The sequence below is a fragment of the Taurulus bubalis genome (assembly GCF_910589615.1).
Source record: "Taurulus bubalis genome assembly, chromosome: 4".
Lineage (NCBI taxonomy): Eukaryota > Metazoa > Chordata > Actinopteri > Perciformes > Cottidae > Taurulus > Taurulus bubalis.
In genome coordinates this window covers 15,480,651-15,504,874 of record NC_136592.1, presented here as the reverse complement: position 1 = coordinate 15,504,874, position 24,224 = coordinate 15,480,651, and the positions used below count along the sequence as shown (strand labels likewise).

The window sequence follows — 24,224 nt, the reverse complement described above, 5'->3', positions numbered from 1 at the left end:
AACAATCTAAGTTGATAGAATACAATGCATTATCACATATTATGCCAGGGGTTCCAAACTCTTCAGGCTTGTGAGCTCTTTGGGAAAAGGGTGAGGACGCGGCACAGAGGAAGAGGACCCAAATGCAAACTACCAGAGTGCAACAGTGGACGTATAAATCCAAACAGAGATTGTATAGAATCCAGAGGATAACAGGAATGGGCCAGGGGAGGTGCAGGCAGGTAGACAAGTAGGCAACACGTTCCAGGAAACAGTAGGATATCAGATGCTCAAATGCAAGAACTAACAAAGCAGTGTTGTCAATCTGGAATGGGGTGAGTGGAAAGGGCTGGTTAAATACTACAGGCCTGAGGAGGGGAAGTCTAAACAGGTGGGCGAGGAAGATCAGGTGACTGGGACTGGTGAGACAGGAGTTATTGCAGGACAGATGAGGGAGTGGCTGGATGTGGAAGTGAGGTGCCTGGGACAGGGGAAAGATGTCAGAGTGCATCTAATGGACAGGTGGAGAATGGCAATGAGTGTGTTTGAAGAAGTGGAAATGTGGCAGAATGTGATGTTATTATTTCAGCTGATATTGTTTTTACAAGATCCATGTTCTGACATTTTTGTGTGTTTTAAATGGCCACACTGCACCTCAAATTACCACACAATAAACCTGGGGCCATTTAAACCTCTACGACAGAGACACTGGCTACACAATTCAAAGAGACAAGGAAGAGCATGGGGTTAATAGGGGCTCAGCAGCTCATTTTTCCCTGAGGCCTGATCACATGAGATCAGTCACAGTCTACAGTCAAAAGCAAACTCAAAACATTTCTATTTGATCAGGCTTGTAACACACATACTCTAGCTGAGTCATGCACCTTTATTGACACATTAGCTGAATACCTGGATTACTACTTTAAGTAGGCTGGTTTATTGGGCAAATATCACTTCCACAAAGCCAGTATTTCAGACATATGTTTTGTGTTAAATTAGTCTATTCATTAAGTACTAGCAATTCATTTTGTAATTCAAATTATTCTTTACTATGTACATATTAATACATTTCGAAAATATATCATGAGGCACTTTTGTGTCCCTTTTGTAGCCTCATACTTTTGTAGAACGTTTGCCCTTAATTGTCTGTCGCAGGCTACCGTACTGTTCGCGAACTGAACAAGTAGTTGCTATGCAACCTGAGCCGCGTCGCCTCCCTGTTTCACAATGGCTGAAAGAAGTTTTGATAAAAAGCTCCGTCCGTCTCAGTGCGTCGTCTCGCAGGTTTGTAGCCTCATTGTTTCAAACAACACGGTTGAATATGCCACCAGCAAACGTTTAAACCTAATTATTTGTTTCTAACAGGTGAAGTCGCTGACCTTTGTCAACAAACATTAACTAACACAAGCTACGTTCACCAGCTAGTTACGCTGCTTCCTCGCATATTCTGCGGAACGACGTGTAATAATCAGTTCTGTCTCTTCCAACATTATTAATGTTGAGATGAAGGAAAACTAAATAGGTAGCGTTATGGATATTAACATCACAAGTTATAAAACTGCTGCAGTCTGTAAAATAAACATATAGTTGGGATTTTGTCCACCAGCATTAGTCACAAATTGCTTGAATTACATTTACACAATGTGTAAAACATGTATTGGAAATAGCCAAAGTGTGCTCATTTTACCTTTGAATTCAAAATGCTGAGCCTACATGCATAGAAAGTGCAGTAGCATACGTCACATCCTCTAATCGTGCAGGTTATCATATCGTATTAGTTTATCACTTGACACCATCACTTACCTAATCACTTCAACCTTGGTGTACAAACATGTCCCAACACTTTCTACTGAAGGGCCATTTATAGAGGGTGTATATTAGGAAGATCTGTAACCACTTACCTGTGAAGTGTGAGTGCAGATGTAGGAGGTATACAGTTTGACTGATACTTTGTCTTTAAGGCAACATCAAAAGCTGTTTATCTAAATATCAGATATTTGTTTCTAACACAAACACACTATATAAACAAACATCCCTTAAATTGTTTTGTTTTTTAAGAATTCTGAACAGTCATTGTACTGAGTGAAACATTTAGTAGTTGAAAAATGAACTTGTCAGGTTTGGTGGACAAACTAAATGCCATTTCTGTGCGGCAGTTTCTTGTTACTTATCAGCCAACATACTGATGTGTCTGCCAATGTATCTGTAAAGCTGAGATAAAAAAACAAGGCGAAATGCAATTCATTTTAAAATATAATCCAATCTCATGCAATGTGAAATTTTACCTCAGCAAATTAATGTTACAAAGTCTGCTGCTTTGTCTTGTTTATTCCAAGAAACGTCCATCCTCTAGCAGTACGGCTGTGCGGTCCAAGATGGTCGAAGTAAGACCGCAGGCAAAATCTGCCTCTGGTCCAACAAAGAAGCGCACAGATGACCTTCTTGCTAAGGAAGAACAATACAAGTAAGAGCACCTGTTCCAATAGACATACATTTCTCTCAAGTTTTCAAGAAGCAGTGATGCATATATTTGGAAACACATAAGGCACACTTCTTCTCATACATTGGTTAAACTCAAACCACCAGAGAGAAATTCATCAAACTTACAATAAAAAAAAAAAAACACGTTGTAATATCACGTATCAAGTAAGAGAGTGCCAACAATCTAAACTGGATTTTCTATTTATTAAAGATGCCGTACAGCACTAAATCTTGTTATAAATATTATTAAAAACACGGTGGATGTTTTGTATTTCTTGCAGTTCTGTAGCCCTGGAAATCCCTGTACATGTTAAAATCAGCCCCTTGATTTTATTATTCTCCATTTTATTTCCTTCAGACTCTTAAATGCAGAGCTGGAAGCCAAAACAGCAGATCTAGTAAGACAGGCAGAACAACTTATGGTAAGTTATTATCCACATGTTGACATTTTGATGACTTGCTTTAAAAAGTGAATCTCGCTCTTGGTGTTGATCGGATTTTAGAGAGAACAGAATGAAGTTCTGTCAAAACCCTTCTCCACCCTCCTGCTCACGAACATTGAAGATGAAGAGCAGTCAAGGTAATAAATATCTCAGACTCAGATCTTTGGAGGCTTCTCACAAGAATGGCTATTGACTTTTCAGCTGTTAATATTCTTGTGAATACATTTATTCCAGCCTCCATACAGACCATTCAAATATTCATTGTTAATTAAAGCAGTGTAAGACAGAGAACTAAATCAACAACAATCATCAATATAATTTATTCTTTCTTTATTTATGTATATATCTCCCAAAATGTCTCTCTGCTTATCTGTTCCCCTCCAGGAAGATGAAGCCTCAACAGTACACTATGCAGGAGCCTGGTATGAAGGTATCAGTTCAGATGATAAAGTTTGTATTTCTGAAACCTGCAGACAGATTAGTTTACAATCCACAGGTATGGTGTGTTAATACTTGAGGCCGACATGTCATTATGCTGTTTCTAATTGCCATCCTTCCTCTTAGGTCGTGACCAAAAAAAGAATCGCATCAACATCACACAACATGTGTACTGGAAAACCAAGAAAAGAGCCTCGCTGTAAAACAATGTGAGTTTGATTGTAAAACATTTTTAGAGTCGTTTAGAACCAGTTTTATTTATGAGAAAATAATACTGTTGTTGAATATATTCTGCATTAACGTTCCTCATAAGGCCGCTAAAGGTTTCTAAATCGTTCGCTTGATTTCAGAGGCCCAAAGATATCTCATGTGGCTGATTTAGCAGATGTAAAAGACTCTGAGGATTTTTTCCTGGCAAAGACAATACAGAGCATGGAGGAGAAGATGAACGACACCGTGATTCACGAAAATGTTGTGGATGATGAGGATAATGCTGGAGACGATGTAGGATCAGGTAATGTTTGTCGCCTTGTGAAAAGTAAATCCACGTTTTATTCATTAATTGCAATTATAAACAATTTCCGCAAATATTTATTTAAAGACATGTAATTTTGTCTTAGAATTACCCAAAAACTCCACAGCTTCACTACAGTTTTCAGTTCTTCAGAGTCTGAATGTGTTTTAAGACAATAAATGATAGTCACATTATTCATTATTACATTTTCTAACCAAGAGGACCTGTATGTTGAGGTTAATGTGGGATCTGAAAGTTACTAAGAAATTATTTCCCATGAGGAAATCTTCCAACTTAATTCTTCATAACTCAAATCTAAATAGGAGTTTTAACATTAAATAATACATCTTTCAGTTTTCTTAATGTATTTCTCGAGGGGGAAAGTCATTTTTCACGGGTTTTTAAGTCTGTGTTGCTCTGTTTTATCAAGGCGTTTCAGATGCTCAAATCCGAGTTCAGAAAGCAAAACTACGGATCATGCAAGAGGAACTGGATCAACTCTCTTGTGAATATTATAAGAAGGTAATTTGTTGAAAGACAATGAGCAGTTATTGCCCCGTTCCCCACCTAACAGCAGAGGGGGACAGAGCTTCAGTTAAACAGCCGTGAGCCAACTCGTGATGGAAAACATAGATGACTTGACGTTGTTTATCAATAACATCATGTATCTGTTGTTGCAGGATGATGAAAATGCTAAACTTGGTGCTAAAATGAAGGAGCTGGAGGAGGAACGAGCCAGACTGCAGAAAACAACAAACATCCAGCAGATGCAGATTGAAAAGCACAGAGCTTTAGCAGAGGAGTCTGACAAAAAATGTGAGGGTCTTCAACTGCAAGTGTCTGCATTACACAAGGTCTGTAAAATGTCAAAGCTGACAATGTTCGACCATCTTATATGACTCATGTGAACTGCTCGTGAGAGATAATTTCCTGGCTTTGCTCTGTGCAGGAAGTAGAACATCTGAATAGATCCCACAAACAAGCAGCGGCTGTGCACAGCACGGTGGAGGTTCGTCTGAACAGAGCTTTGGAGGAGGGGGAGAGGTTCAAGACTCAACTCAACAAGATGAAACAGATGAACAAGGTTTGCAAATTACAGTGTTGATAAACACATAATCGAATCATTCGAATGTGATTTTTGTTTTATTACAAGCTACAGATTTTCATGTATAAAATAATATTGTTGAACTACTGACTTGTAAGATAAACTTCTATCTACACAGTTTACAATCCAGTGTACATTTAAAATTATTTTTAAATGATACAGAGGAACAAACAAACACGTAATTATTAAAACAAAAAAATAACATATTTGACAATCACAAAGAATCAAATCTTTATTTAAATATAACATATATTCCACTTGTAGAGGGCGTAGCAGCAAAATGTGTTCAAAGGGTTAATTTTTAAAGCCTTGTGATTATGAGTGTCTTAGTATTATCAAGATCAAAAAAATTTGAGTGAAGCAAGGTAAAGCGTCAACATGTTTAAGATAAAAAGAGCAGATAAAAGTCCCTGATCAAAGAGATATTGAAACAGGGAGCTCCATAATGTCACACAGTAATAAACTACAGAGCCCACTGACCTAAATAATCAAACTGAAGCATGCAGAGAGATCATGTACGGCCGCTGAATGTTATGCTGCATAGTGGACTTGAAAATATCTGAGGAAAACGTGAACTATCATATTTGAAGACGGAAAGGGGAAAGTTTATTTAGCCCTTTGGATTTACAAAAAGTACCAGCCTCAACTGAATGTCAACATGTTTGTAATTGTTTGTAAAGGAGTCCTCAGGTTGCCCAAAAGTTAAGATCTGTTTCACTTCTACTAATTTCAGTCTTTTAAATAATTTTGAATTAGGACAAGATAAGCGAGGAACATCAAAGTAAAGAAAATGTACTTGCTGAAAACAAAATGCTAAAAAAACAGAAAGCAGAACTCATTGTGGGTTTCAAGAAACAGCTCAAGCTGATTGACATCCTCAAAAGACAAAAGGTACGTGTCTCCACCTCTTACACCCTGTTTATAAACACCCTGTGCACAGCTTAATCAATGACTGACTTTTTGTTTTGTGCAGATGCATTTTGAAACTGCCAAGCTGCTGTCGTTTACAGAAGACGAGTTTATGAAAGCTCTAGACTGGGGGAAGTCAGAATCACAGAGAGGTTCAGATAAATAAAAGAGTTTGGGTTCACAGTGAATTTAGATTTAGAGATTGGTCTCCTAATTATTCTCTCATTTAGCCAGCAGACACTCTCAGATCTTTTCTGCAATGATTTTTATTAAGCTCCTGTCAGCACAGTCCAAATAAAAACATGTCAATTAATAATGTTGTTTTCACTGAATGCTACACAAGCGCTATCATGCTGAGAAATTAAATAACTTTCTGTGGAACCCTAAACTGCCCTATAGTGGCGTAGTATGCAATTTACTCATCACCATCCCAGCCGTCCTCAGAAAAGATATCCGCTTGCCGTGTTTTAAAGTTTTTTCTGAAGTCTTCATCAAAGTGTTCCAGGTCGTCTTCACGGAGCAAGCCCTGAAAATGGATACACTCATGGTCAAATAGACATGCACCTGTGTAACATTATTTATGATTCACACATTGCATCATACCTTTGGTAGGTATCCAAGGAGTTTTGTTGCATGGCGTTTAAGAAGTCGCTGCCTCTCCTCTTCAATTATCTGCCGACGCAGCGCTTCCCTCTCCTGCTCAATTGCTCTTTCTCTAGCCTCCAGTTCCTTGAAGAGAGAGATCAATGTTATTATCAAAGCAAGTCATTCAACGTAACCAACTGGCATTACAAAGGTGATGCACTACAGTTTATGTTGGGTTTCACTTCTGTTCCTCAAATAAATCTTTTAATTTATGTAAAGTATTCAGCCATCCTACTAGAAGTTGGGATGTGTGTTATGTTTGGCTACTACCATTAATACATCTTAAGACTTTGCAAGTGTTCAACATCAAATATCATCATAATAAAATGTGGTTGCTGCTTGATGGAATACAAGCAGCATGACCTCTGACAGTAAATCACATTCTTGATGTGATTATGTTCGTACCATGTCGGCCTCATGCTGCAGTCTTCTGTCCTCGATCAGTTTCTCCACCTCGCGTTTGTGCTCAAGTTGCTTCATGCGTCGTTTCTGGGCATTCATCTGCTCCAAGCGATCGTCTTCTGCAAACTTAGCCATCATCATTTTCCTGAAGGCCTCCTCTTCCTCTTTCTCTGCCTGCCTTCGCATCTCTTTGAAAGCCATCTGCTGCTGGCAGGTCTGCTGCATCATCAACCTCTGTCGGATTTTCTTCTCCATCTCTTCCTGTTTGATGAATGTTTAAGAAAACATTAAGATCATTCAGGTGCACTTATAAATTCCAGCTGCAGAGCACACAGGACTCTGCTCTTGTGTCATAATGGTCATTCTTCATTCTTTTCCATTGTTTGTTAGTTTGTTTATGAAAATTAATTGCTAAATATATGTGTTATTACTTTGTCTCAACTGTTATCTTATTATAGTCCGAATTGCTTAGAATGGGTGTTTAGCAATACTGCTTACTATGTCTCTCTGCCTGTGAGCCTCTTCCTGTTCTTCGAAATAAAGTTCCTCACGGACTCTGTCCATCTCTTTACGCTGCTGCCTCTCCTCTTCAATCTTCTCAGACAGCTAGAGGAGAACAGAGAGGAATGATTCAGTGGTAATTATAGACATGTGTCAATTAATTAAAAAGATAAAAGTATGGGAATAAATATTTTAAAAAATTGTCTTAACTATTTTATGAAGATGCTCTTTTCCTTTTTCCCTCTCTCTGATCTTAGCCATTCTGCTCTCCTCCATGTTCTCCTGATGGCTCACAAACTCCATGATCCGTTTATTCTCGGCCTCCATCCTTTCTTGCTCCATGCGTCTCCACTCGTCCTGCTGTTTCTTGAATTCTTCAATGTGTTGCTGAGTGGCTCTGACCTTCTCCAGTTTCAGCTGTCTCTCCCTTAAGAAAACAACATTATTGTTCAATAAATCCATCATCTGGAACAACTCTCTATTTGAAATGCATACAAATACTGAACCAGAGAACTAAAACTATGTTCAGTATTTAGTTGTATGGTTAGATTCAGGGGTTGAATGTGTAAGTCACTTGACATTTTTAATTGAATGCAATGCCAATTTCTATAAGTTCCATGGATACAACATGATTTGAACATATATCTACATTCGTGAATTCAACAGCCCCATTTAAATCCATGTAATTCAAGTTTCTCTTGACTGTTGTGTTCAGCAAAACAAACTGACTTGTATGCATTGTGCATTCGTGTTAAAGACTGGAAGAATTAATAATGAAGGACTCACATCTGATCCTCTTCGTAAATCTTCCTGACAATCTCATCAACCATGAGCTTTTCTTTGAGGAACTCCTCGTACGCCTCTTGTCTCTTGCGCTCCCTCTCCACGAGCTGCTGCTCGAGCTCTTTCTGACACCGCACCAGCTCCTCGTGGCGTTTCTGCTCCATTTTCTGCTCCGCAACATCTGCTCGCTCATATTCGCTCTTCATCTTGCGGGCCAAATCTGCCTCCTCGCGCTGTCAGAAAAAGAACATGCACAGTAACTAGCCTGTATTGAATGTTCTGTATTTATTCAATGATTAGACCCATCCAGCTTTTTGTAATTGTTTTAATAACACTGGATCTCTGCCCGGTGGCTATTATGCAAAGACAAGCATTTTGAGTTATTTAAAAGGAAGAATCCATCTTTTACAATGAGAGGTTCAAACTTGTTTTGAGTAAATTACTGAAACCAATGAGGACGGTGCTCACCATTGTCTCAAACCTCATAGCTTCCTGCTCAGCAATTTGTGCAGCTCTTTCCTTATTCAAATATGCAGATTTCAGCTTTGACTCAAGTTCTCGAAGCTCGATGCTGAAAGATATTTAAATACATTTTAAAATGTGCATAGATAATGCAAAACCAAAGCAGAGAAAGACGACACTAAAACAAAAAGTGTTGCTTTTGTATATTGAGCCAGAATATAAAGTAAGTCCAGGTAATGAAGTAGGGGTGCATACCTGTTCTCTTTAATATGCTGTCTCATTTTCTCATCTCTTTGTGTCTCAAAGTTGATGCGGGCCAGCTCCTTAGCCATTCTCTCCTCTTGCTGGAGTTGCTTTTCTCTGCTTATTCTCTCCTCCTCTGCCTGAAAGTAAAGTTAAATTATGATAATCAACATCTGACTTTAGGCAAGTTACCGTTTATACATTGATGAGCCAGCGTAGTGTTGTATAAAGCCGTGCTTATCAAAGGTGGTATCTCGCACCACCGATGGGCTTTGATTTGATGTGATTGTCAATAAAACTGAAAATTAACCAACTATTGCTAAATTTGGACTATTGTTAATTAAAACAGCTTCCTCCCAACTTCTCCATGTTACCCATAAACAACTTGAGAGTGGCCACTTGTCATACATAATCTGCACAAAAGAAAGACACTTGTACCTTCAGCATGCTGCTCTCCATGTGCCTCTCCTTGAGTTCCTCCTGCGCCTGTCGCTGGAACCTCCTCCTCTCGAAGCTCTCCTCGTCCTGCAGCCCGGCCCGCTGCTGCCCCTCTCGGGCCAAGCGCTCGGCCTCCTGCTGCCGGAGCTCCTCCTGCTGCCGGCGCTGAGACATCCACCTCTGCTGCTGGCTGCAGCCCCAGGGCCGACTCTGTGCCAAAGAAACACACGAGAAGTAGACAGAGGAGCAGTAACACGCTGATAACAGTGCGGTCACGTGGCTGCTGTGTTTGTAGCAGTCGAGCTCACGTTAACTGGAACTTCGGGTCGGCAACGAGGATTTACCATGTCTGCGGTGCTTTTCGACGCTTCCCGCCTTCCAGGTTTAACTCCTCTTGATTCTCTGATGCGTAAACACTGGATTAATTAACTTCAAGCGAATTTCGACGGCAGTCGTCAGGGGAGATTAATTAGCCGTCGTTAACCTGAGGTGTCGCCGGGTTTCCGAGGTTGTTTGGGGTTTCGTTGTCGTGGGAACGCCGCGTATGCTAAACCAATAAGAATGAGCGCTGACGATGACGTCAGGTCTGGGGAAATCTAAACTTCTTTACGTGTTCACACCTCATTTACATTTTATACGATTGTATAATATGGACGATCGCTTGATGAACATTTCGTAATACGAAATAATTCGTTTTTACTTAAGTTGTGCTATACATTTTACTATAATAGTAAAGTAACTAATATGTATTTTATATTTGTTTTACTACTACCCATTTATTGTATATAAACTCTGCTGACGGTTATTAGCACAATAGTGCAAAGTGAATATCCTCCTGGGAACCGAGGGAAAATAGTGTCTTCCAAATTCATATTTGTTTGTGATTTCCTACCTATTTAGAGTTAAGAAAACATCTTACAATTTAGACTTTTTGAAAATTATTTAAATTTTTAATTTTACAGCATGTCCACTGTAGCGGACCACAAGACACTTTTCGTGTGAAAAGACCGCCAAATATAGAATATACAAAAACTAACAAATTATGGCTATATTAAACCAATAATACATTCAACTTGATTATAAAACATAATTCTTCATCTTTGAATGAATGCTGCTAAATCTTCAAATACTTTGTTGTCAATGTACTGTGTAAAGTACTGAATTGGACTCCAGTCTGCAAAGGTTGTAGAGTCATCTTGACAGTATAGAAGCCCAGGTAGCACAGGTGTGAATATATTATGATGGAAAATAACACCATTAAATGAAAGCTAATAACAGGAATAATAATTAAACCTCACACAAATGTATTTGGATTAAATGCAGTCAGGTCGTAGTGCATCATTGGGATTCTTCTTCTTCTTCTTCTTCTTCTTCTTCTTCTTCTTCTTCTTCTTCCTCTTCCTCAAACACATCCTCATCTCTCTCATCATCTGAAAGCTCCAAATCTGGTTCTCCCTCAACTATCTGGTCCAGCATCCTTTATGCTTGAGTTCTGTCTCCGACAACAATGTTGAGTCATCAAATACATACATTTTGTCCCGGTGTCCACTATAATTGACATTCATAAAATTACTATTATTTAAATAAACAAATAAGTTAAATGTTTCAGAACTAAATATATAATTCCTGACATTTTAATAAACAAGAAGATATATGAATATCATAGTAAAAAAGACAAAAAGTCAGCAATATTTGACTTACCATTTGACTTTCCATAAAATGTGCTGGCCGATCTTATGTTGAAAAAAAAGAGGAAGTTGTCATGATCCCACCTCTGGTATCAGGATGTGCTCTTTAGAGTACAGCAGGAGTTGAGGGTAACTCAAATGAGTGAAAGGAGAGATGCAAAACCAAAGTGTCCACCACAGAGGACACAAATAAATGGGCTGGGTCTCAGGAGGATATGGCACAGTAAAATAAAGGCTTACAAATAGACTTGTCAGCAATATTTTAGGAGTAAGTAAACATAATATTCAAATGTCTGAGCTCTCTGGATTTAATTGGTGACCTAAAGGAACGAATAGTCTGCCGGCTTTCGAGAGCAAGATTCAGAAACACAACAAGCAAAGATTCAAACGTCTTGTAATAAAGATTTATTTACACAACCAACAGGAAAACATTGACCCAAACCCAGTACTTTATAGATCTGAGGAACATGCGTCCTCGGGAGTACACAATATCTTGGGAGGAATGTATTAAAAACAGACTTGGTGTTACATTTACAGTGTCCTTAGACAAATAAGCATTTACAGACCTGCTCTATAGATACAAGTGAAAATCCTTATTAAAACCCTATGAAATAAAGATTTGATTTTGAGAGATTAATTTAGACAAAGTAAACTAATCCTACTGTGTAAACTATTCCTAGAGCTTCAGGAATTAGACTTGTTTCACCGTGTATGCAAAATAAAAAGGGAACTTTATCAACAAGCGGCCTGGGCGTAACAATTGGTTGACAGATTTCCTCAAATTAAAGTGTGGCACCCAATGTCGTGTTTACATTTATTTTACAAGTTTGCATTTCAACACAGTTAAAAAGAAAACAATTAAATATACTTGAGCACAATGTTATTCGTAAATTATTCTGCTCACTCCTCAAATAGTTGTGGTTATTTCCCCTAATATTCCACCATTACATTTTCTCAGTTTTATACACACATCTTACACGCTTCTCAGAGGCTGGTTACAATATTTATACATGTACTATATCATTTGTAATAGTTATAGCAACTTTCTGAGTGTTGAGATACATGATATTCAAAACCAGCTGGTAACAATATAATGTACCTGTATCACCTGTAGACTTTTCTGTAAACAATGTAAAAGAATTCAGTGATATTGCATGTTCTTGTTATAACATAACAAATGACGTAGTAATGGGAGGAGAGATTACTTTTAATAACAAAAAATGTAAACAAACCAGATTAGTCTTAAAAGCCCAAACAAACTAAAACAAACATGAAAGTAAAATCAAGATAACAGTGCAAAAATAAATCTCAGATGGAAACAGGACTCAAACAGATTAAAACAAAATCTGAATAAAAGGCAACATTACATTATTTCAGTATTTGTACTTTTAAGGGAACGGCATTGAGAATTTAAATTGAATCAATGAATCACCATAGAGAATGTGAGCATACATATTCTGTACCAGAAAAGTCAAGTCATTGACAAATGTGTTAATCTTTCTCAGTTAAGAAAATAAAAAATCCGAGGAGCAGAATACTGTCCTTTGTGACAGATGTTTTCTTCTTCTTAAGGACAGCAATCAGGTTTTGAAACTTTTAAGTACTAAACAAATTATTTAACTATGTAGTTTATAGGGCAACTAAGAAGCCTGCAGTGGATGTATTTTTATTCATAAATACAAAGACATCTATTTAGGTAATGGAGGTTTTACAGAAGAGAAAAAATACCAGCAGCCAAAGAAACACGATCACGTTGGATTTATGTAAAAGAGACAATGCCAACTGATGAAGCAGTTATTCTTAACAGCTTAAGTGTGCAGTCATCTCCGTGTCAGGAGCATTGTTTACAGGGTCATTCTGATTTAGTTTGTTGGTCCCCCGTCTCGTACTCGGGGAGCTGCTCTCTGACATCTCGGCTCTCAGAGTTACTCACCAACTCGTCACAGAGATCTAAAACTCCATCTGATGTCGATATAGTGGGCAGCGACGACTGCGTTGAGTGTCCTTCAGAGAAACCTTCGAAGGAAGCCATTTCTGTGGGACCCTTTTCCGGATCAGCTTCTGGTAACATCAGCTGTGACTCCAGTAGGTCAACTGGGGCGACAGTAACATTTTCAGATGTGAGACTTTCTACTAGTTTGCCGTCCTTTTCCTTTGGTAACAGCCGGCGGCATTGAGCAGCCGCCGGCGTCAAGACGTACAAGACTCTTGCAGGCTGGCTCAGGAGGAGTTGCCTGCACAAAAATAAGAGGACAGCATTAAAAAGCATTCTTTAAATATATTTAAAAGCTTTAGCAATATGCTACTATTAATTAGTTGGCCAAACACACTGCTGCCAAACAATATTAAACAGCAGTACTGGACACTTGTTAACCGGCACTCTAGTGAAACCAAAGAGGTATAATGAAAATTAAGAATTAATGATGGTTAAGTATTATTCTTTTATTCTCGATCAATCCGCCATTTATTTGATGGATTCATGCTTTGGTCTATAAAATGTCAGAAAATTGTGAAAACTGTGAGAAAAAAGGTTTCCAAGAATTGATTATTAAAATAGTTGACAATTCTATTTCTACCAATCAACTAATCAATTACTCAACTAATGGTTGCAGCTCTAATGATGTTGTAATGATGTGAAACTGTGTGTTGTTGAAGAAAAATGAGTACTGACTGTTGTACTAACAGTCAGTCAGTCAGACGGTCTGGCTGTAAAGACCACAAATAAATGTGTATAAGGAGGTAGAAGTTTCTAACCGGCTAATGCTAAGACAGGGGGCGCCATTGTAACACCAGACAATCTTGATATTTTCTTGAAAAAGAACAGAACATTTACAAAGAAGATTTACAACTGTGGCAGAAAACAAAAACAAAGATGGAATTTAATTTCAGGATTTATAATTTAATACACGTTCTTTGGTCGTTGACATTGTTAAGTATTTTTAATAGATTAAAGATAGTCGGATGACAACATGTAATGTGGGTAGTAGTTTCTACTCACACTTGATCTTTGGCTTTGAAATCTGCTGGGTTAAAAACAAGAAACAGCCTTCAAGAAACATGCAACACTAAAAACTAGCCATGAGTGAGGTGCCACAGGAGGAAAGACACATACCTTTCTCCTGAATGACTTTGCATATGTGATTTGGTCTATCAGTTAAATGTTTGCTCATCAGGTCACCACAGCCCCATGCGTCCATGAGGAGGTCGCAGTTGAGACAGACCAGGGTTAATCTGAGGGAAACAAAATTGTACATTTGTGCCGTTTCAATCTAAAAACACTTTATTTACTATTAAATGCAGAATAGACTTAATGAAGCATACTTACTTTAATGTAGATGAATTTATCTTATGGTGCATTCTCCAAAATCTGTCTTTGGTTATGGTGCTATGAAATCTAACAAAGGACAAAGAAAGGTTTGTCACAAGATTTATCACATAAATACACTGAGCCTAAAATAATTGAATTCCTTTCCTCACCTTATCATATGATTCCCAATGGCGTCTTTGCAACTTGTCCGATATTTGCAAGCGCCACAATTTGAAATCATTGGGAAATGAGAATAGAAGTTGTCGACTTGTGTGTTGCACTCGATGCATGTGTACCCCCCTCCATTGACTCTGAAATGTGCACAAAACGACAATCAATCAAATAAACAATCAAAAGAGATTGAGAATACCCTCTTGTTATGAGTCAAGTCAGATTTTAGGACACTGAAAAAGATAAATGATCAGAACTGTCGCAATTTGAGTTGGTTCATTATAGTAGATGCACAAACCAAATACGTATGTTAATTGTGTGCAGAGAGGTCTGCAGGTTCCTGATGTTATTCTACTAGTCTGAACTCTTGTTACACCACTACATTATCTCATGTCTCATCTGCTCATAAGCCCACATCATGTGACTAAAGGCAGCATGTTGCTTTTGATTACTGAGCCCAATTAGCCAAATATCACACTCATTAGTTTGTTGAGGAAAGATTTCCCACTATATCTGCTTTACAGCAAATTATTTTTAGCCAGCCTAAAGAAGACTGTCAGGAAAATTTATTGAAAATGCAATTAGCCACTTTGTGTATTACTAGGCTTTAATAATGTCTATTAATCAGCTCACATCCCGTCATAAATATTCAGAAGGTGGGGCTGTATATCAATGGTGTGGTGGGATGTGGGCCATGCTGGAGATTTCCATGGGCAGCTTTCAACCTAAAAGTACAAAAACCTTCTAATAACAAAGATATAACCCTTATTTTAGTTTTAACTGATGCAAAAATGATCGGTCTGCATAAACAAATATTTCTGTTGTTCCATAAAAATCTAAATTAGTTATTGCTGTAGCGTCAACCTGAGATTCTTGAGCGCCAGATTGTGTTTGGTAGTCCGGCCATCTTGCTTCTTGCTCTGAGTCATCTTGGCTTTTCCTGCTCCAGAGACATTTGACTTAGCCTTTGATGCACTGACTGGAGGTTTGTTTCGCTTATTGTAACTTGGTGTTTCTGGACCGACAATAAAGCCAGATTGATCAGGGGAGGTCTGCAATGTGCATGTCTTCGCTGCGAGGGAGGCTCGAATGGTCACCTGGAAAGAGAACACAAAGTGCATTGACGCTGAATTAAATTTGTATTACTATAAGAATAGTCCAAAAATGAATATCGTACTGAATTTGTTATGACAGGGTGAGACCTTTGTTCCTGGAGGAAGGCCTTCCAGGGCTCTAGGTTTTCTGAAAGTCTTGTGGAAGTGAATCCTGTGCTCTACTCTTTCCTTGTAGGTGAGGAAATTCAGTCTGCATTTTCCACAGCGACTGATCGCTTTTTTCTGAAATAGAAAAAACCTGATTAATAAGTGGTGCGACTAGAGGCTAATTGCCAAGATGTTTTATTTGGATTCACTGAAAGAATATAACGAGTATGAGAAGAACTACTTTCATTGCTATTAATAGAGCAGCAATTCATTTTGTTTGGTTCCAACTCTACCATATTTATTGCTCCTTTCGGGCAGGTGAAGAGAAGCAGGTTTTATTGTCAGCCTTTTATGTATTATAGTAAGGTGCAAGGCAGACAACCAAATCAATCCAACCTTGGGAGTTGGAGCAAATAGTAAAAACTAAAAGTGAGTTCAAACTCTTGCAGATACTTTTTTACGATGTCAGGAATTCACTGTAAACACACTGCTTTGTTGGCTATGACTCTAAACTGATTGAATCTAATCTGAGATTTAATCTGACTAAATGAAATGCAGCATTGTACCTGATGTTTCATGTAGTGTTGCATGTACGTATGACCACTTCTCAGAACTTTAAGACAGAAGGGACAGAGCAGGTCTTTTGTGTTTTCATGGACACTTCGGAAATGTGTCTCCACTTCTGAGAAGAAAGAGGATCTGTAATTGCAGACCTGTGGAATCAGTAAAACAGAATTTCTGTATCAGTAAATGTTTTAAACATTTCAAGATTAAATCAAATCACAGTTTAGTATGAAGTGACAGACCTGGCACACGTAGGGCATTTCGCCGGGCTTGTGGTTGTCCTTCATGTGTTCGAGGAGAACTTGCTCTGACTCAAACGCCAGCTCACATATCTTGCAATTGGCTTGAAAAGGGAATGACAAAGAAAATTACAAAAGGCCACATAGTGTTTGAGCAAAATGTCATCCATCAACTGTCAGATTGAGCCGTAAAGACTATTATGTCATACTTGAGGATTCGATCGGGCTGTGGGCGCTCTCGATGTGGCACTGCAGCTGGAATGGAGTCAAGTACTGTCGATAGCAATGCTGGCAAGTTGTGTGGCTTTCATAGCTCTCGCTGTTCTGCTTTTCCAGCTCCAGGTGGTGCTTCATGTGGTTCATAAACCTGTATGAGAGGGGAAGTACACACGGACATTAAACAACAAATGGGGCGGCTGTAACTCATGGGGAGAGTGGTCGTCCTGAAACCACAAGGTAGCCGGTTCGATCCCTGGTCTCCCCATAGTTTGCATGTAGAAGTGTCCTTGAGCAAGACACTGAACACAGTTGCTCCCCGGGTGCTTCACGGCCGCCCACTGCTCCTTAATTACTAAGGATGGGTTAAAATGCAGAGAATACATTTCCATTTAAAAAACATTAAAAATAAAAAATAAAATAGAGCTGAAAAGATAAAATGTCTGCAACATTGAAAAGATAAAAGGCAATGCATCTGCAACATTTTTTCCTAGCTGGTTATGTTTTTTTAAATGTCAACCGATGCTGGTTTCAGATGTAAAGTTATGATGATTTGCTGGTTTTGTTTGTCATATATGATAGTGATTTGTGTATCGTTGGGGTTTGGATTGTTGGTCAGACAAAACAATCAATATGTCTAACTGGGCTTTTTCTCACTACGTCTTTGACATTTCATAGAATCAACAATTGCCCAATAAACCTTGAAAATGATTGGCTAATTGATGGGGAATAAAATAACGGTCTTCATTCTACCTCTACATTTACCAGATCTTAACATTATCATCGCATAACTGTGGGCTCATAATCTATAATGCAGTATATCTAAAGTGATCTGAGGAATATTTCCAAAAAAAAGAATTGCCGCATTAAAACCAAATCTATAATAATATGCATGGCTTGTGTGCAGTGGTTAGGGTTAAGGTCCCAAAGGTTTTTAAAGATAAATGAAGTATTTTCCGAGCACCTCACTTCCTAAGCATGCATAATGGCCGTTATAATATCAGCAATTACACAAATATTTTGTTTTGCCTAATGATGTAGTGCTTCATGGCTGCAACTAACGCCTCCACAGCTATCTGCCACCGCTGCCCTGACGAGGCACGGCCCATTTTTCAGCCAGCACATTCTGCGGCCTCAGCTCTCCTAATAGACATTTTTATGTGGAGGAACTATGACCTTGACTATGAGAGTGTGGTTGCAGTACAAATGTGTTTCCCCATTAAAAGCAGCTTACAGAAGCTTTTTTTTGTTGTTGCAATGTGAAGCAAAGTTATTTATTCAAAGGAACCGTTATTTTGGCACCTCAACTAGCTGTCATTTTTCATGCTTAGGCCCATGAGGGGAAATGGTTTGATATGGTCATCCATCTGAGAGGAAAACTACAGTGAGGACCAAGGTAGACGTCCACACTGTCTTTAATTGCAATGAACAGATAGCTATTCAGCAAGTCCTTTAATCGACAGACCCCCATGGGGGTCTGCACCTCTTTTCCCCCGTGTTCCAGTAGTCGTAGGAACCCCAAATGAGTTTGAATACTTGTGTTATTTTATATATTTTTGGCGAAATAAATTTATATTTCCCCCCCAAAAAACTTTTATACCATATTTTGACATACAGCACGATATGAGCCAGATTTCCCAAAAATGCCTCCTCGAGCGGTCGTTTTCAAACGATATGGTTCAGGGCCTTAACAACAGCCCACATACTAATAAGACACGTTTCAACAACAATCACAATACAACAAAGCATTGGCATGTTAAGAAGGAGTTTCAGTCAAAAAACTGTCGTTCAGTGGAAAAATTACCTATTTTATGGCAAAAACATTGGCCGATTTGGGCATGCTGGGTACCGAAATGTTCATCAGCTTCCGCACTTGCTGTATGACACGGTTTTAGAAATGTGGGCAGACCAGGGAGGCTTCAGTACTCAGAAATGTGCGCTGGAAAAAGAAAAGAAAAAAATTCCGGCCATTTTGTGACTTTACAAGTACAAATAGGGGGTTTATAATGATTTTGAGTGCTTTGTTAGACTCCCACAAGCCCGTAGGATTACGGGGATGTGTGTTTTATTGAAATCCGACTTTATAAGGATTTAGTGAAACTTTACGATCGCCGCTTTTACGTAAATATTTAAACTTAACGGTTACTTTAATTTAACGGTTAATCTTAAAAACAATTATTTTTTGCAAAAAAGAGGCGCTAGGGTGCTTGGGGCTAAAAAGCTTAAGTCCCAGTCTGTTTTTTGAGAGCATATTAATGACTGTATAGAGACGGGAGGCTGAATGTTAGAAAACATTTCATTGTCATGAAATACAGATAAAAATGGATTATAACCCTGTTTTACTGGGAGCAAGAAAACATATGATCATACCTAATGTTGTTCTTGAGAACTTTTAAACAGCTCTGGCACTTGAAAGTGGTGTTGGGCTTCTGCTCCTTTTTGATCCCATCTCCATCAAACCGTCCATAGTAGAACTCTGAGACCAGCATGATGCGCTTGTTTGCGCCAATATTCAGGGATGATTTAGTACTTTCCATAGTTGCACAGCAGCTCTGAAATAAAGAGATGTTTTAGATAAATAAGCAAACTTCATGTTGATGCAGAAAAACATAAAGAGGATTTTTACTCAAATCCAATCTAACAGTTAAGACCAGTTAGAAAATATAACAATTGTAAAAAAATCATTGTCACTTCCACACAGTGGGCATTCAGCTTATTAATTAAACACTGGTATCAGATGGGTACTCTGTTGGCAGATAAACAAAGCCCAAGTATCGTTTCTGTATCGGAACTTAAAGCATCAGATCGGTGAATCCCTAATGCTTATATTATCCAACTAAACATTTGATTATCCAACATCAATTTCTCAATCTTAATCTACCGCCCCTGTGATCAAACTGTGTGCCAGTAAGAGCTTTTTAGGTGGAAACAGTCACACCTCATTTTCATGTTAATTTCCACACAATATTTTTTACTCACCGACATATGCAATTTCAGGGCCTCTTGTGTGAGGAATTCTTCTTGACACTTAAGGCACTTTCTCTGTAATATCCCGTTTTCCACTGGAACTATTACTTTCGGCGTTCCTACAGAAAAACAGCTTGGATGTTACAATTGACAGTGCATACAGTAATTTGATTACAAATCTGCATCCTAAAAGGAACAATTTGCCAATTTTCAACCTGATCTTCCGCATACCAGTGAAGAACTTAGGATACGGAAGAACAACAACAACAACCGAGAGAGAGAGAGAGCTGTGTGTGTGTGTGTGTTACTATGCATGATGGTTTTCCTCCGTATTTGTGCTGGAGACTGTGCTGGATACCGAAGATAAACGGGAAAAGAAAACACATACACTACCAGCAGAGCGATTTTGGGGCAATTTCTGTTTCTGTCAAGTTTGAATGACAGAAACTGTGTTTTACAATGAGTTAACATGGTAATTAACCTCGTCTTAGTTCGGTGGATAAGATAAACTTGAATTGAGAAGGTGTATGGTTTTACTTTTTGGTTTCGGTGTAAACATATTTTCTTCATTGGAGATTTTGGGAGTCTAATTTGTATATTTATCAAACATAGCGAACTTGCCTCACAGCCCGGCTCAGCAGCAGGAAAAATCAGCTTTCTCGATTAATATAACACGCACTGGGGAATGTATTTCTCCAAATGACTACATTTACCATCAGCACTGTTTGGACATCAACATAAAAGGTGGTGAATTTAACCTTTAAATTACTGCAGGAACAGAAACTTACCCAAATCAATCTTGGCTCTTTTTGCTGCGCTCTCAATTTGCTGTGGTGGTAATACTCGTTTGACTAAGCTTTGATCTGTATGAAATAAAAATAATAATACATAAACAACTGGGTTATTGCTAGCTGACTGATTGGCAAGTATGCTGAAATAATGTGAAACATTACTTTAGAAAATACAAATACCTCTGTTATTGTTTGGGGTCTTTACAGGCATAGAAAAGGTCTGAAGAGATTGTGAGATGGAGCGGTTGAGTTGCATCTGGTGAGATTGAGCTGAATACACAGCAGGACTCTGCACGTTAGACAACGTCACAACATTGTTGCTGATTTGTTGCACCTGAGGCCTGTGGACAGCACCAGGCATTATTGTGGCTGACGTGACCTGCTGAAAAAGATGCTGCTGACCAGCTGAACGACAGAACACACAAACGTAACATTACCAGATGAAAATGTCTTTGATGAAGCTTTTCCTGTGACATAACAAAAGCGGGCGAAAGCAGGTTTCCTCCTCATATTATATCATATTCAGATTTACCTGGTACGATTGTAAATGAAGTCCCAGGAGGGTAGTGGCTCCCAAGAGAGGCAATAAAGTCACTGTTGTTTGCCAATTGTGAAGAAGTGACAATAAATCCCTATAAAAAAAAAGCAAAAAAATTAACCTAACAGTTGTTTCCCCAATCGGAAACACAGGAAGCAGCACGGATCTCTGCCTGTCTGACTGACATCTCTCAGTGGATGTCCGCACACCACCTGAAAAGTAATCCTGACAAAACTGAACTACTTTTCCTTCCAGGAAGAGGCTCTCCCACGCACGACCTCACTGTTACCTTCAACAACTCAGTGTTGGCACCGACCCTGACTGACAGGAATCTCGGTGTGACACTAGACAGTCAACTCTCTCTGACTGCCAACATCACCGCAACAACACGTTCCTGTTGGTTCATGCTGTACAACATCAGGAGAATACGTCCCCTCTCACCCAGAAGGCGGCACAGGTTCTCGTACAGGCTCTGATCATCTCGCACCTTGACTACTGTAACTCCCTCCTGGCAGGTCTACCTGCTAGTGCTATCCAACCTCTGCAGCTCATCCAGAATGCAGCAGCTCGACTGGTCTGTAACCTCCCGAAATTCACCCACACTACTCCGCTCCTCCGCGACCTTCACTGGTTACCGGTGGCTGCCCGCATCCGCTTCAAAACATTGGTACTTGCATACCGTGCTACGAACAGATCGGGTCCAACCTACATCCAGGACATGGTAAAACCTCACACCCCAGCTCGTTCGCTCCGCTCGGCTTCTGCCAATCGGCTTGTAGCTCCGTCACTGCGAGCTAAACACTCAACAAAGTCACGACTGTTTGCTGTCCTGGCTCAGGGCGGCTGTAGCTCAGGGGGATGAGTGGTCGTCCCGCAACCACAAGGTAGCCAGCTCGATCCCCAGTCCCCCCATAGTTCACATGTCGAAGTGTCCCTGAGCGAGACACTGAACACCCAACTGCTCCCCGGGCGCCTCTCAGGGCTGCCCACTGCTCCCTATCCAGGGATGGGTCAAATGCAGAGAAGAATTTTCCCAAGGGAATTAATAAAGGATAATTTATTTTCTTTCTTTCTCAATGGTGGAGCGAGTTCCCCATTGACATCAGGAAGTAGTTTAACTTTTTTGAACAATAGTACTTTCTTGATTCTTGTTGTTCTGAGTTTGTACTCATGGTTGAATTGCACTTATTGTAAGTCGCTTTGAATAAAAGCGTCAGCTAAATGTAATGTAATGTTTGTTTTTAGTGCACATTATTTGCAAACCACATTTTAATCACAAAAATACCTGGTTATTGACGATAACAGGCTGTGGGGTCACTGTTGTCAGATTGGGTGTTGCAGTATTCACTGCCTTTCCAGCCAGACTCAATGGCATCATTATTGGTGAGGCGTCAATGACAGGCTTAGGTGCAAGATGCTTTATTTCTAGTTTTGCTGCACTGTTCCTCTGAGGAGGTGGAGGATACGGTGGAGGTTTAGGCTTAACATCCTTCTGGTTATGGGCTGTAAGAACATACAAAGGGGTCAAAATAAGCACTTATTTAGATAGACTTAGATATTGTGTCTTTATACGCAAGTAAACTTAAACAAATATGAATTCAATATTAAACTATTAATACTGAGCTAATATTAAATAGTGTATTACTACAAAGCAGATGGTGATTCTGAACTATACATATGATTATACAAGTATTTGTTGTTTGTGGAGCTTAAACATCAACAAAAGTAGGTTTTTAAAAACATTAACATAAATAAAATGTGCTATGACATACAGAGCACTCCAACGAAGATGGGTTCATCGTCGTCATCATCATCTATCAATTGAACTTCAGGAGCTTGTTTTTGCCACGGCTCCAGCTCCTCCTCAACACACTCCATAAAAAGTTCAGACATTGTGGACCTGCAGCAGAAAAACACAATATTTAGCCAACCTGAACATTAAATAGTATATTTTAAAACACATTGTCAATCAAGTAAATAATAGTGGACCTTCAACTCTGCAATACATTTTTGTTTTTGCCAACACAACAAGCTATAAACATCTTCATTATCATCTTATAAAGACACGGAGCAAAATGTCCATTCAATTAGATTTTTCTGCCCATCTGGCAATTGCAATATTGAATATGAATTTGTCTGTTCTCTATTTATTTCCCAACAACTCATGAGGCAAACATCTGTTTCTTCAGCTGCTAAATACGCCTTCACACATGGACATTTAAAAAAAAAGAGGCAATACTCAAGTATTGCTTTAAAGGTAAGTGGGATTTCCTAAACAACCAACCAGAACAGTGGAACCACTACAACAATATATTCAAATGTGTTTGAATAGAAATTAACGTGGCACAGAAAGCACATGTACCGAGTAGATCAGAGACAACCAGGGCCCGTTGTCAACATTTCAACTACCTTCCAAGATGGCGACAGTATGCAATTGCTATAGAAAGAGCTGTTGTCAAACCTTTGCCCAAATAAAAGACACAAAACACAATAAAATGTCACCTGTTATAGTTACTTCTTAACGTAGATTAGTATCTGCACGTTTGACAGGGGAGGATGTAACGTTAAAGAACACTGTTCAATCAAATCCCCAATTAAACGTTTTCACCCCAAACAAATTGAACATAGATATTAGCTTTCCTCAAACCTCTGAAAAGTAACCAGATAAACGATGTACCATTTTTAGTAAATGTTATGTTCGTGTAGCTCGCTCACGTCTTCTAACTTACCAGTGTTGTCATAGTCAGGTAGCTAATGCTAACAAGCTAACATGTACCAACGCTCCTGCTCTTCAACTGCTGCAAACGCGACATGGTTAAAGCACTGCGCATGTTTTTTTTATAGCAGGAATTGGTAAAGATTTCAACACATTTCTATCTCCAACTCATCCTGTCGGTGCGTTGCAGGAGCTATGGGTTATCGATCCCCGCACCATAACATTAGCACGTTAGCACGGTCACACTGTGTGAGAGGTGGCCGATGGGACAAAGACTGCACTCGGAGTTGGGTGTACATGCTTCGTGCTTCCGCCTACCTCTCTCAGGGACAGCTTCTGGGTCGGAAGGAAAGGCCGTGTCTAGATACCAACTGCAGCTCTATTGGTGCACGTCGGTCTGAGGAAGATAGTGTTCATAGAGTGCGGGTCTACCTCACACAGGAGGGAGAAGGTTGCATCGCTAGCATGGACTGTTGTGTGTA

The 24,224-nt window shown here is 39.2% G+C and overlaps 2 protein-coding genes across 2 annotated transcripts; one reads left to right on the top strand and one right to left on the bottom strand.

Annotated features, from left to right (window-relative positions):
* Positions 1 to 1,206: 1,206 nt before the first annotated feature.
* Positions 1,207 to 6,083, top strand: tex9 (testis expressed 9; the record flags this gene model as incomplete). Its single annotated transcript, XM_079217495.1, has 12 exons — positions 1,207 to 1,263; positions 2,316 to 2,443; positions 2,819 to 2,882; positions 2,964 to 3,040; positions 3,288 to 3,333; positions 3,468 to 3,550; positions 3,692 to 3,855; positions 4,286 to 4,377; positions 4,536 to 4,709; positions 4,805 to 4,939; positions 5,717 to 5,851; positions 5,934 to 6,083. The coding sequence occupies 12 exons, from the start codon at positions 1,207 to 1,209 to the stop codon at positions 6,033 to 6,035; spliced, it is 1,257 nt and encodes a 418-aa protein (XP_079073621.1). The 3' UTR covers positions 6,036 to 6,083.
* Positions 6,084 to 6,284: 201 nt separating this feature from the next.
* Positions 6,285 to 22,919, bottom strand: LOC306735963 (zinc finger protein 280D-like; the record flags this gene model as incomplete). Its single annotated transcript, XM_079217536.1, has 27 exons — positions 6,285 to 6,395; positions 6,473 to 6,598; positions 6,920 to 7,177; positions 7,415 to 7,522; positions 7,628 to 7,844; positions 8,204 to 8,433; positions 8,669 to 8,771; positions 8,918 to 9,045; positions 9,344 to 9,553; positions 9,688 to 9,745; positions 12,921 to 13,265; positions 14,030 to 14,054; positions 14,144 to 14,262; positions 14,357 to 14,425; positions 14,509 to 14,649; positions 15,374 to 15,606; positions 15,712 to 15,846; positions 16,278 to 16,424; positions 16,518 to 16,618; positions 16,724 to 16,881; positions 19,101 to 19,282; positions 19,710 to 19,816; positions 20,486 to 20,560; positions 20,669 to 20,893; positions 21,021 to 21,120; positions 22,312 to 22,529; positions 22,799 to 22,919. 27 exons carry the CDS (start codon positions 22,917 to 22,919, stop codon positions 6,285 to 6,287), a joined length of 4,050 nt encoding a protein of 1,349 aa, XP_079073662.1.
* Positions 22,920 to 24,224: the final 1,305 nt, after the last annotated feature.